The following is a 13,925-nucleotide window of genomic DNA, read 5'->3' on the forward strand; positions in this document are numbered from 1 at the left end:
ACAAACTATATTAATGCATGGTAGAGAGTTAAGGGCCACTGATATAAATAGCCTAAAAAAGGAACGTAGAAGATCATTGATCAATGAGTTATTATAGCATCTCTATTGTCTATTCTACATGGGCTTTGACAAAATAATTCTAATTAGAAGTCCGTAAAGAGTTAGATTTAGATGATTTCATAGCAAGGTTATTCACTTAGCTGCATTGATCAGTGCAGGTTCTTTTGACTTGAAGGCAAATTTCTTTATGGTTTCTAATCGGACGGAGCATTCTGCTTAGGTATCCCAGAAGCTTATTGAAAACCAAACAGTTTAACATTTAGATTGAGGAGCTGCAATTTAGAAACTGGGTATCATTGCAATTTGCCACGGCACATTTTCACATCTCAGAGAGAGCGCATACTTTGACCAAGTAGTTAGACAAGGTTACAAAGGAACTGGAAATGATAAATATTATGTCTACAAAGATATTTACAAAAATAAAATTTTGTACATTGGCGTGGCTTGATGTGATACATTAAATTCATTTTACAAGAAAAATAACAAGTAAGCGTACCATGTTAGATCAAGTCAGCTTGCACTTCTCTCTCTTAGCACATTAAAGGTATAGAAATATTGAGATGAAACTATCCCACTTGTTGAGATAGAGAGGATGTATATTATTCATATATATAGATGCTTTACAAGCTGTCCCATACATACGAGGAAAGCTATACAAGGAAACTATACTCAAGGAAAGCAATTAAGAAAATACTACAATAAAGGAGAAAAATATGCTTGACAGCCCTAATACTCTGATTCTAGCCTTGAACTAATCCTGACTTCATTCTAGGCTTGATACTCTGATTTGTGATGCTATTCCTTATAAAAGGTCGACTGCTTTATTCACAACCCGACGGAATATTATCATACCGGTTGACAACATCGACTAGTGCAGGCATCGCGGACAAAAGGAGCATTATGAAGATTAGAACAGAAAAATGTGGAGCAAAACATTTAGTGAAGACATTGTATTGAAGCTGCTGCACATTGATGCTGATGCAGTTTTTCAATAAACTCTATTTTTAGCCTTTTGTTGTTTTTAGCCAACTCTATTAATGTCTTGCTTTGGAACTATCTGTCATTAGTTGCTGATTGTTTCAAGATTACTTATAAGTTGTATTTGGTTTATGGCATACGCAGAACATATTTAGAATCAATCAAACAAGTGTTGGTTGAAGTTCTCCTCTGTTTTTACAGTGTTCTGTTTTCTTAAAACCAACAATTGGCATCAAAGCAAGTTTAATCTTCTTGGAAAAAATGGCTGCCCCTGGTTCATCCACTTCAATTCCTATTTTTTCTGGTGAAAATTATGACTACTGGAGCATAAAAATGAAGACTTTGTTCTTGTCTCTTGATCTATGGGATGTCATCGAGTCTGGAGTTCCAACAGCTAGTGAAAGCTCAAGTGGTGATGGTTCAGTTTCAAGTCAAGTCAAGCTGGAAAAACAGAAGGATGCAAAGGCATTATTCACTCTGCAACAAGCTGTAAGTGAATCTATATTTCCAAGACTAATGAGAGCTACAACTTCTAAACAAGCATGGGAAATTTTACAACTTGAGTTTCAAGGAAATAGCAAAGTTAAAACTATTAAGCTTCAAGGGTTGAGAAGGGAGCTTGAGAATCTTAAAATGAAAGATTCTGAAACTGCCAAAGAGTATTGCTCAAAACTCATTGAAGTTGTTAATCAAATGAGGGCTTATGGAGAGGCCATAACTGATGAGAGAATCGTACAAAAGATCCTCATTAGTTTAACTGAGAAATATGACTCGATTGTTGCTGCCATTGAAGAATCTCGGGATCTCTCTACACTTTCAGTTACTGAACTGATGGGTTCTCTGCAAGCACATGAACAAAGGCTTGACAGGAGGAATGAAGCTACTCTTGAAAATGCATTTCAGTTGAAAGTCAATCTTAAAAATCAGAAGCAAAAGGATTTCAAAAAGGGGTATAAAGGCAAGGCAAAAGATGGAGAAAGTCATCAGAAAAAGTATGCTACAAAAGGTAATTTTCAACCCTGTGGTATTTGCAAGAAAACTAATCATTTGGAGAAAAATTGCTTTCATCGTGGCAAAGCTCAGTGTACAAATTGCAAAAAGTTTGGCCATGAAGAAAAGGATTGCAGGTTTAAAGACAAGAATCAACAAGCAAATTTTACAGAGGATAAGGAAGAGCAGTTGTTTTATGCTTGTCAAGTGGCTACTGAACAAAAAAGAGAATGGTTTCTCGATAGTGGCTGTAGCAACCACATGACACCAGATTCAAGTCTATTTTCTTGGATTGATGATTCTGTTAAGGTAAAAATCAAACTCGGAAATGGTGATCTGGTGGAGGCAAGAGGGAAAGGTACAGTAGCTTTGGAAACCAAAAGGGGAACCAGATTTATAAATGATGTGTTGTTAGTTCCAAGCCTTGATCAAAGTCTGCTAAGTGTTGGACAGATGATGCAAAATGGATACACCCTTCACTTTGAAGATGATCAGTGCACTATTTACGATATAAAGAACAACAATCATGTGGTGGCTGAAGTGAAGATGGGAAATGGGAGAAATTTTCCTATCTATTGGCAATACCCAAAGGCTCTTGTGGTTAAAAATGATGAAACTACCTTATGGCATCAAAGGTTTGGACATTATAACCTTAATGCACTAAGGTTGTTAAATCAAAAAAATATGATGAGAAACTTACCTCTCCTAGATCAAAATATGGCCGTGTGTGAAGGTTGCATGTTGGGAAAACAACATAGAGAATCCTTTCCAAAAGGAGAAGCATGGAGAGCCAAAACAGTTTTGGAACTTGTGCATACAGATTTATGTGGTCCTATGAGAACTCCTTCACAAAGTCAAAACAGGTACTTCATCTTGTTTATTGATGATCTTTCTAGAATGACTTGGGTGTACTTTCTCAAAGAAAAATCAGAAGTATTTGAAATTTTTAAGAAATTTAAATTGCTTGTTGAGAACCAAAGTGGCAGAAAACTCAAAACTTTGAGAAGTGATAGAGGCACTGAGTTTAACTCTAAAAAGTTTGATGAGTTTTGCAAAAATGAAGGGTTGGAACACCAGTTGACTGTTGCCTATACTCCACAACAAAATGGAGTCTCTGAGAGGAAAAATAGGACTGTTATGGAGATGGCCAGGTCTATGCTAATGGCAAAAGGACTCCCTAAAAAGTTCTGGGCTGAAGCTGTTAACACAGCTGTGTATCTCTTGAATAGATGTCCTACAAAAGCTGTGAAAAATTTAACTCCCATTGAAGCTTGGAGTGGGATCAAACCTACTGCTGAGCATCTAAAAATTTTTGGATGTATTTGTTATATCCATGTCCCTGAGCAAAAAAGGCACAAGTTAGAAGAAAAGTCAGTAAAGGGAATTTTCCTTGGATACAGCTCTCAATCCAAAGGATATAGAGTCTTCAATTTAAAAACTCAGGAGCTGGTAACCAGTAGAGATGTGGTGTTTGATGAACACTCAACCTTGAGTTGGGAGAAAGATGAAGACTCAAATCAGCCATTGACTATACCAGAAACTGAAGAACCTGAAGTGAGGATGGAAAATGATGAAGATAATCAGCCAGCAACACCAACTTCAGCACAAAGTTATGATAGCAACTTTGAAGTTTCAGATCAATCTTCACCCGAGTCACCTCCTAGAAGGTTAAGATCTCTAAGTGAAATTTATGAATCTTGCAACTATACCTCTTTGGAACCTGAAAATTATGCAGCTGCTGTGAAAGAATCAGTTTGAGTTGATGCAATGAAGGAGGAGATTAAGATGATTGAAAAGAACAATACCTGGGAGCTTGTTCCTCGTCCAGACAGCAAAGAAATCATTGGAGTTAAATGGATTTACAAAAGGAAGCTTAATCCTGATGGGTCATTAAAGAAATGCAAAGCAAGATTGGTTGCTAAAGGGTACTCACAACAGCCTGGGATTGATTTCAATGAAACCTATGCTCCAGTAGCTCGATTGGACACCATCAGAACTGTTGTTGCACTAGCAGCTCAAAGGAGTTGGAAGATCTCTCAACTTGATGTTAAATCAGCTTTCCTCAATGGAGAACTTGAAGAGGAAGTGTATGTGGAGCAACCCGAAGGCTTCAAGAAGAAAGATGACAAGGTGTTTAGACTAAAAAAAGCTCTATATGGGCTTAAACAAGCACCTAGAGCATGGTATAGCAAGATCGATGGTTACTTTGGAGAACAAGGCTTCAAGAAAAGTGTGAGTGAACCTACACTTTATGTTCAAATCAAAGGTAAAAATCTGCTCATAGTCTCCTTATATGTTGATGACTTGATCATAACTGGAAATGACTCAAAGATGATTGAAGAATTCAAGCTAGAGATGATGAAGTCTTTTGAAATGAGTGATTTGGGTTTAATGCATTACTTTCTTGGTATGGAAGTATGTCAAGATGATGGCATTTTTATTTCTCAAAAGAAGTATGCTGAAGATTTGCTTAAGAAGTTCAATATGTCTGATTGCAAATCAGTGGCAACTCCTTTAATTGCAAATGAGAAATTCAAGAAAGAAGATGGGGGAAAATTGGCTGATGGTGCTGCTTATAGAAGTTTGATTGGAAGTTTGTTGTACCTCACTTCTACACGACCTGATCTCATGTTTGCTACAAGCATGTTGTCTAGGTTTATGCAAAATCCCAGTCAAGTCCATTTTGGTGCTGCAAAAAGGGTGCTGAGATATGTTCAAGGCACTTTGAAGTTTGGCATTTTGTTTAAGCCGTGTTCTTATTCAAAATTAATTGGATATACAGATAGTGATTGGGCTGGTTCAATTGATGATATGAAGAGCACTTCAGGATATTGTTTCAATCTGGGATCAGGTGTTTTTTCATGGGGCTCGAAGAAACAAGGATCTGTGGCTCAATCTACAGCAGAAGCAGAGTATGTTGCTGCTGCCAATGCTGTAAATCAAGCTATATGGCTAACTAGAATACTTGAAGATATGGGAGCAAAGCAACAACTTCCAGTTGAGATTTTCTGTGATAATAAGTCAGCCATTGCAATGGCCAAGAATCCAATTTATCATAGCCGAACTAAGCACATAGCAATCAAGTATCACTATCTAAGAGAAGTTGCTGCCAAAGGAGAAATTAAGCTTAAATTTTGTAAGTCAGAAGAACAAATGGCTGACATCTTTACAAAGGCACTTCCTAGAGAGAAATTTCAGAAGCTGCGTATGATGCTTGGAGTTTCAGAAAAATGCATCAAGGAGGAGTATTGAAGCTGCTGCACATTGATGCTGATGCAGTTTTTCAATAAACTCTATTTTTAGCCTTTTGTTGTTTTTAGCCAACTCTATTAATGTCTTGCTTTGGAACTATCTGTCATTAGTTGCTGATTGTTTCAAGATTACTTATAAGTTGTATTTGGTTTATGACATACGCAGAACATATTTAGAATCAATCAAACAAGTGTTGGTTGAAGTTCTCCTCTGTTTTTACAGTGTTCTGTTTTCTTAAAACCAACACATTGGCTAGGGACTTTAAGGCCAAGTCAAACCCCCATGAAAGTGCAGCAACAAGAAAACACGAAACCCACTGTACTGCATTCAACTTCACAAAACTGGTCGCATCACCCAAAAGCTCAATCACCATAACTTGCATGGCCATAACAGCAGCCAAAGTTACCAAAAGAGGCCAGTTGTGAAGGACATCGCTCAACACTTGCTTCTTCCCTAGATCCATGGCATTGAACTGGTGAAATATCTGACACAATAAAAATGCATTGAAGATCATTGTCTCTCGGACACTACCATTCATGTCGGTTATGTCTTGCCCCTTAAACTGAAAGATCAGAAAGAAGGAACCCTGGTATATGACTTGAATGGCAATGTTAATCCACACGACCTCGGTTAAAAGTGATTGAGGTCCAATAACTGGTTTATTGGCTAGAAGTTCCTGGCTTTTTAACTCCATTAACATTACTTGGCTCCCTAGAAGGCACATTTGCCAATTCACCCAGAACAATGCAAGTCCTGTTATTGGGGATGTTCCAGTAATGGTTGTGGTCACTAAGGCTACTAGTAGTCCAGAGATGCAAGTGGTGAGCTGAAGTTGACTGAACTGCTGAATGTTGTGGTACCCACATCTACCATATTTCAAAATGGTACCTAACGAATCAAAACTTTTGACAGTAACATCTGAGCTCTGTCTTGCCAATTCAGTGCTCCAGGCATTCATAGTAATCCCTAAATCGGCTGCTTTCAGAGCTAGAGCGTCACTTGTGGTCAGCCCTCCAAAGAAAGCAACTATATGACCTCTTTGTTGCAATTTCTGTATCATGCAAAGCTTGTCCTCTGGGAGGCAACTTCCTATCACCTTAGCCAGTTCCACTTTCTCAATATTTCCATTACTAATCAGTTCTCTAGTTTCTTCACCTCCAAGTTCCACATCATTTGAACCAAAGATTCCCAAGTCACAGGCTATGGCTCTCACTGCTGGGGGCTCATCTTCTGAAACCAACTTGATGCGTACTCCAGCACTCCTAAGAACCTCCATTGCTGATCTAATCTCTTTCTGACACGTGTATTTCAGACCCACCAGTGCCAACAAGTTCAACCCCTCTTCGACAAGTTCTCGGTTCTCATTTTGTCTATGAGCAAAGGCAATGGGTCTAAGACCAGAATCCTTCATGGCTTTAATCATTTGATTAAACATGTTTAACTGATGATCCTGTATAGCATGTCTTCCGCCCATGCTGTCATAGTAGTGTGAACACATTCCCAATATAGTCGATGCAGCTCCATTCCAGTGCAAGTGCAGAATTTGTTCCTCCCTATCTCTTCTCCTCATCAAAACACCAACAACCTTCTTGAAAGAGCTTAATTTTGTGTGCTCGAGAATGTCAAAACTTTGAGCCAAATCCTCCGTACTTAGACCTGCTTGGGAACTCAACCAAGAACTAAGTGCAAGGGTGCCTCGGCCAACAGAAATCTCAGGCACAAGAACTGACAAAGCAAGTCCCTGACGCAAAGCTTCATGAACAGAGCGACCAGTTTCAGACTTCACACAGTTGCTGATATCTTTCTCGCCGACAAAAATTTTGTCAACCGTCACCTCTTCACACATTAGACCCCCAGTCGATTCAATGTAGATAACCGTGACCAGCCCCATTGTGCCACAAGCAAACAAATTATGAATGTCTGCCTCAGATGGTTGCACCTTGTCCTTCCAGTAACAAAGAGAGATTGTAATCACAAACTGCATCCCGTGTTGAATTCCTGTTACCATTGCCGTGAGAGCACTGGTCAGAATCCAAATCTTTCCTTGAGAAATGAGTGAAATTCTCACGAAGATCTTCATCACCATGTCCACTGAAACATTCCCCTTAAGTTCTGGCAAATATTTACTGCTATTGTGCCTATGGCAGAAGAGGCGAATTACTATCACAAAAGCAATAAGCACACTGACAGAAAGAGCTAGAAATTCAATATAATCATTTGTTTTCTCGATCCGAGCTTGTAACAGTGTCTTTTCCTCAGGATTATGTGTCACCAAGCTCAGCACCTTGCCCATAGCTGTATTGTCACCAACCGATGTCACAAGCATCTTACCATGACCTTTAATAACCTTTGAACCTGAGAAGAGAAACGGGTTCTGATCACGATCGATTTTGGGTTTCAACACCTCGTCCACCTCAAAGTCCACCCCTTCCACAAGCAAACCATCAGCTGGAACACGATTATTCATCTTCAAAACTACTATATCACCCACCACAACATCAGAAATGGTAGTATTCTCTAACGCTCCACTTCTTACAACCTCCACGTCCCTTTTATTCATATTCTCCAAAAGAGTTTTTTTCTTTTTCCCTTCTTGGAGAAACTTTCCTACTGAAAATAATGCAACAATTAGGACTGCCGCAACCAGTATGGCAACCCCGTCATGCCATCCATATTTGGGTCCGTGCTCCTTGATATCAATAACGAAGGCTAACACAGCTGAGATAAAGAGGAGAACATTTTGGTAACTGAAACAAACGTCCCGAAAGAAGTGCCAGAAACCTTTTTCATCAATTGGGATGTTGTTGGTTGTGCTCCACGCTTGTTGAGCTCCACGCTTCTTTTTTCCGTTCTGTTGAACCAATGAGTCAATAAATTAAACCGTTGTCTAACAGCTTAAGCTAGCCTTTAGCGAGGGCATGTTTGCTGTCAGAACTTTAAAAAGTATTTAAATACTTTAAAAACTTTTTAATAGAAAATTTAGTTTGTTTAAGTATTATGTATTAAAATAGTTTTAGTGTATGTTTGAGATTGTAGTAAAAGATATAATTTATAGTTTTAAGAGTTATAACTTAGGATTGTGATAGAAAATATTGCTTTTAACTTATAATTTATAACTTATAACTTAGAGCTTAATGTAATAATCTCTATAATTAAAAAGCTATTTATTGTTTGAAATCTGTATATTTAAAGTATTTTTAAACATATTAAATTTGTTTTTGAAATAAATTAAAAAAAATACTTTTTTAGATAAAAATAATATAAAAGGACGTATACTTGATAAAATCAAATATTATAATAAAAAAAATTCTAAACATAAGCCTCACACTCCTGCACACTACTTAAAAACATATGATTTTATCATTTTAACCTCATATTTCATGAAATATAAAATATGAAATATGATGATAAAAACGTAAAATCACATATTTTTAAGTGGTGTGCAAAGTGTGTGGCTTCTGTGTAACATGACTTTATAATAAAATAATAATAAAATTAGTGTAATAGATTTTTCAATAATTATAATAAAAAAGAAAATCTCTTCAACGATGCATAAGTAATAGGATAAGAATGAAAAATATTGATAGGTAAAGTCTTGAATAGGTTATACAAGAATAATGAAAAATATAAATGGACAAAATTGTCATTGTGTTAAAATGATGAGAGTCATTTTGTAATGTACATAGCATGGTAAAATATGGACTACTTTTTCTAAAGTGCTTCTAACAAAAAGCATCACTTTGATGCTTTGTTGAAATATAATTTTCTACTTTTTCTTGATTTAGAAGTATTTTGATGTAAAACTATCAAACAAACAAATTTTGTCATTTAAGCACTTTAGACCATTTTACCGCACTTTTTAGACCTCCCACCGCAATCCCAAACAAGCCCTTATAACTTAAGTAATAAGTTCTATTATTAAAAAATTATTTACTATTTGGTAACTATATATTTAAAGTACTTGCAAACATGTTACATTTGTTTGTAAACAAATTAAAAAAATACTTTTCGAGGTAGAAATAACGATTATTTGAATTTTAAAGATTATGTCTATAGCCTTAAAAATTTGAAAGTTGTAATCATCTTAAATTTGTATGGATATTTTAGTCTATTAATAGTCTTTTTAAAATTTAAATTACATTTCTCATTATCCGAAAAAACACGTTTGATGGAAAGTATAAGAAATTAAAAATAATGATTTTCCTCAAACGTAATTTTTAACTTATTTGAAATTAAAAGTATTTTATTATGTAGCATCCAAACAACTTAATTTTTTTTATTAAAGAGCTTTTAAGGCTATTTAAGCACTTTTAAAGATAATTAAAGTTGTTTAGGTGTTACATATTAAAATACTTTTAATTTCAAATAAGTTAAAAATTACGTTTGAGAAAAATCATGACGTGCTTTTTTGGATAATGTGGAATGTAATTCGAATTTTAAAAAGACTGTTAATGGATGAAAATACCCATACAACTTTAAGATGGTTATAACTTTCAAACTTTCAAGCATATAGACATAATCTTTCAAAATTCCAATAATCGTCATTTATACCTCAGAAAGTATTTTTTTTTAAATTTATTTTCAAATAAATGTAACATGTTTCCCCTATAATCCCTAATAATCTAGACCTTAGGACATGTTTAGGGTTGCAGTGGAAGTCTTAAAAATTGTTTAAATAACCTTAAAAACTATTTAATATAAAAAATAGGTTGTTTAGATGTTATATATTTAAAACACTTTTAATCTCAAATAAGCTAAAAAGTACGTTTGATGAATTTTGATATTTTTCCTCAAATGTATTTTTCTGAATAATGCAGAATGTAATTTGAATTTTAAAAAGACTGTCAATGAACAAAAATATTCATACAACTTTAAGACAACTTTCAAACTTTAAAGGATTAGGTTATAATTTTTCAAAATTCAAATAGTCGTCATTTTTATCTTAGAAATCATTTTTTTAATTTATTTATAAACAAACGTAACATATTTGAAAATGATTTACATAGAGTTACTAAATATTAAATAATTTTTTAATAGTAAAACTTATTACTTAAGTTATAAGCCATAAAGTTATAATATATATTTTCCACCGCAATTCCAAATATGAAGGTATGTTTGGAGTTGCGATGGAAGTCTTATAAAGTACTTAAATAGTCTTAAAAATTCTTTAGGACCTATTTGGGGTGCATTAGGACTCTTAAAAATTGCTTAAATATTCTTAAAAACACTTTAATGAAAAAATTGGATCATTTAGGTGTTACATATTAAAACACTTTTAATCTCAAATAAGCTGAAAAATAGGTTTGAGGAAAAGCATCAATGCAGTTTCTCAAACGTATTTTTTCGAATAATGCAGAACGCAATTCAAATTTTAAAAAAATTGTTAATAGATAAAAATATCCATACAACTTTAAGATAGTTACAGCTTTCAAACTTTCAAGAAAATGATCATAATATTTAAAAATTCAAATAATCGTCATTTTTATCTCAAAAAATACTTTTTTTAATTTGTTTCCAAACAAACGTAGTATATTTGAAAGTGTTTTAAATATATAGTTACTAAACAATAAATAATTTTTTAATAGTAGAACTTATTACTTAAGTTATACGTTCTACAATTATAAGTTATATTTTCCACTGCAATTTCAAATATGCACTTAATAAAAAAATTGGATTGTTTGGGTGTTACATATTGAAACACTTTGAAACTCAAATAAGCTAAAAAATACATTTGAGAAAAAACATTCAAATGTGTTTTTTTTGGATAATGAGGAACATAATTTAAATTTTAAAAAAAATGTCAATAGATAAAAATACCCATACAACTTTAAAATAATTATAACTAATTTCAAACTTTAAAAGATTAAGTCATAATATTTAAAAATTTAAATAATCATCATTTCTAATTCAAAAATCATTTTTTTTTAAAATTTATTTTCAAATAAACGTAACATATTTGAAAATATTTTACATATAATTATTAAATAATAAATAATTTTTTAATAATAAAACTTATTACTTAAAATATAAATTATAAATCTTAAAATTATAACTTATATTTTTTACCGCAATCCAAAACATGTAAAATTAATAACTACCTGCACATCAGAACCCAGAAGTTTCACAGCTCCGTCAACGCCACCGAGTTTCCTAAGAGAGTTCAAGTTACTCTCTTTCACTATATTCCGAACATCGTCCTGAATCCTCTGATCTTGCACAATCCGATTGTTTGGCAGGATCTTTTCTTCGTGTCTCTCTTCCTCCCCTTCGTCAGAGCGAACATGGATGGTTACATGGCTAGATTGAACCGGGGAGGTTAGATTGCATTGGTTAGAGCCAGCAGTGGCAGGTACGGGCTCTTGGGGGCAAGGAGCATACGGCGGACAAGAAGATGGCGAGGACAGTGTTGATTTTTCACCAATAGGGCCCTTGCTGAGAGAGATGGCAAAGCTTATACATAGAGTACTTCGACGCCAATATTGCCGGCTCGTAGTAGTTGATCTGGTGGCGATGGTAGTACGTCTTGTGATGAGTAAGTTAGCACTAAGACTGTTCTCTCCATCACCATCACCAGATTGATGAGGGTCATTCGGCAACATGTTTCTGAATGTAATTACGTACAACGTCAAAAATGGAGGATCGAGTATGATGTCAGAAACAGAACCGGAAGGATATGATTTTACCTCCCTTCTTGGGGAAGTGGGGTTTTGCTAGCTCGGTGAAAACCTCTTTTCTAACGGAAGAAAGCACCCTGCATGTTTAGAAAGCAGTTAAAAAATTTGCAAACAACGTGAAAACAAATTCAAGAGAAAATAGAAAATAAATTCAAGATGTTTACGCTTTCCCAAAGGGAGGATTAGAAAAATCGTATTGATTGCAGCTAATTTCTCAGACCTCAGGGAAAAGCATGAAAAAAAAAAAAAGGCTCGAATGTTATGATCCCTCCGTCACTCAAGAATGAAAGGGGCGATCTCGTAGCTCTTGGTATGTGAAGATAGGTTGTTACCCTCCCTTTTATTAACGAAGAACCGCGTCTAGGATGTTGCCCAGAAATTAAAGAGGAACCGCGTCTAGGATGTTGCCCAGAAATTAATTTTTTATGTCCAAGAAACTCAGTAATTCATAGCCGAGACGTTACTGCCCTGCACCGGAAATTAACAGCAAAAGACTTGGAAACTGCCTACAGTAAAATGTGAAAATAAAGCAAAGAAACTCAGAACCGTCTAATAACTACCATTCTGCATGACAATTATTTTACCACTTGTGTCACTTCGTTCAAAAATAATTTCAATTTTATATAACTGTCATTTGTTTTAAATAAAGTTGTAAAATAAACACAAAGGAGGTAGCCCACTTGGCAAAAGCTAAGGGTTCGTTCTTCACTTCTTTGCCTGAGATGATCACAAGTTTGAAACTGTTTGCTTTAGTAAAACTTGTGAACTGAAGTCTTGGAGCATTTGCATGCTAACATCTTGGTGAGGGTGCAATGACGGGCTGCTCCACCAGGAATCAATAGCTATAGCTCGAACTGAATATGCCACAATGAGTGGAGCCCTTGTAGTCACGCCTAAAGGGGAAAGCTACATAGGCCGCCCCTCTTTTGATGGGAAAAAGAAGTAAAGTTGTAAAATAGTTCTAGATTAGTGATAGGTTTATCATTGTCCTTTTATGAAACAAACTTGTATGATCGGTTTGAATTTGAAAGCTTAAAAAGTAATTTTAACAATATAATAGCACTTTTAAATAAAAAATGGTATGTTTGATAAATTTTATAAAAAATGTTTTAAGCACTTAAAAAAATACACTTTAAATTGAAAGTGCATTTTATTAAAAAACACAAAATTAAAATTTTTTTATTGAAAAGCTCCTGCAAATAATGGTACATTTTAAAAAAACACTACAAGAAAAATTATCTTTTACGACCAAGCAACGAAAAGACTATTAGCAACTAATTTTGGTTGCTAACAGTCTTTTCGTTGCTATAAATTAGTCGCAAAAGATCATTTTTCTTATAGTGAAACTATGTAACTAATTTTAAAGGTGATTTAGATTCATGCAGTTTCCAAACAATATATATCTTTTTAATTATAGAGGTTTATAGTAAAGACTTACAATTAAAAACGCTACCATAAAAAGTTTTATTTCTTAGCGTAATTCTAAATTCTAAACATATTCGTAGTTTGGCGAAAACACCATTTATCTTCAGCTCATCAAAAAAAGGAAAGGAAAACTTATGACCCTAAATACGCGTGAGGGGATAAGTATGGTGGAAAATTCGCATGCAGAGGGCCGTAGAGAGTCTTGAATTGTTTAAACAGACCTGATCAAAGTCATCACGCGGCTCTATAAGCATTTTAATTTTGAGGATTTCATGACGTTTAATTTGGGCTAGCATCTTTGATTGGATGTCATCTTATACGCGTATAACACGCGGGGGGATTGATTTGAGTCATCATGCGGCTCATTTTAATTTTGAGAATGAGTTATACTATATATATAGTTATTTTGTATATTTTTTGTGCACTCCACTGACATAATTAATGAAAACAATTATTTTATATTAAAAAAATAATTGTTGATGTCGTGTTTCATGGCACGAGCAATTCCACTGAGGCCCACACGTTTGGCACCTGCAAGAAGAGCAA

At 34.6% G+C, this 13,925-nt stretch overlaps 1 protein-coding gene and 1 long non-coding RNA gene across 4 annotated transcripts; both read right to left on the reverse strand.

Moving 5' to 3' along the window:
- Window positions 1-615: 615 nt before the first annotated feature.
- On the reverse strand, window positions 616-12,279 carry LOC122305473 (calcium-transporting ATPase 12, plasma membrane-type-like). Its single transcript, XM_043118033.1, has 4 exons — window positions 12,119-12,279; window positions 11,379-12,031; window positions 5,528-8,131; window positions 616-1,007 (listed from the first exon to the last, which is right to left on the reverse strand). The coding sequence occupies exons 2-4, from the start codon at window positions 11,877-11,879 to the stop codon at window positions 882-884; spliced, it is 3,231 nt and encodes a 1,076-aa protein (XP_042973967.1). The 5' UTR covers window positions 11,880-12,031; window positions 12,119-12,279; the 3' UTR covers window positions 616-881.
- Window positions 1,585-4,998, reverse strand: LOC122305474. 3 transcript variants are annotated; one of them, XR_006241147.1, is made up of 3 exons: window positions 3,834-4,998; window positions 3,677-3,748; window positions 1,585-3,577 (listed from the first exon to the last, which is right to left on the reverse strand). It is a non-coding gene; the product is annotated as an uncharacterized LOC122305474 (long non-coding RNA). The 3 variants fall into 3 exon arrangements; XR_006241145.1 differs by having other exon boundaries at window positions 3,677-3,763; XR_006241146.1 differs by having other exon boundaries at window positions 3,677-3,766.
- Window positions 12,280-13,925: the final 1,646 nt, after the last annotated feature.

This window comes from Carya illinoinensis, chromosome 3 (assembly GCF_018687715.1).
Source record: "Carya illinoinensis cultivar Pawnee chromosome 3, C.illinoinensisPawnee_v1, whole genome shotgun sequence".
Classification (NCBI taxonomy): Eukaryota; Viridiplantae; Streptophyta; class Magnoliopsida; order Fagales; family Juglandaceae; genus Carya; species Carya illinoinensis.

Coding starts and splice junctions, on each gene's coding strand:
- LOC122305473 (XM_043118033.1), bottom strand. CDS start 11,879: ATGTTGCCGAATGACCCTCATCAATCTGGTGATGGTGATGGAGAGAAC. Junction 8,132..11,378: donor TTCTGGGTTCTGATGTGCAG/GTAGTTATTAAT, acceptor TTGGTTCAACAG/AACGGAAAAAAGAAGCGTGG. Junction 1,008..5,527: donor CCTTAAAGTCCCTAGCCAAT/GTGTTGGTTTTA, acceptor CTTCAATACAAT/GTCTTCACTAAATGTTTTGC.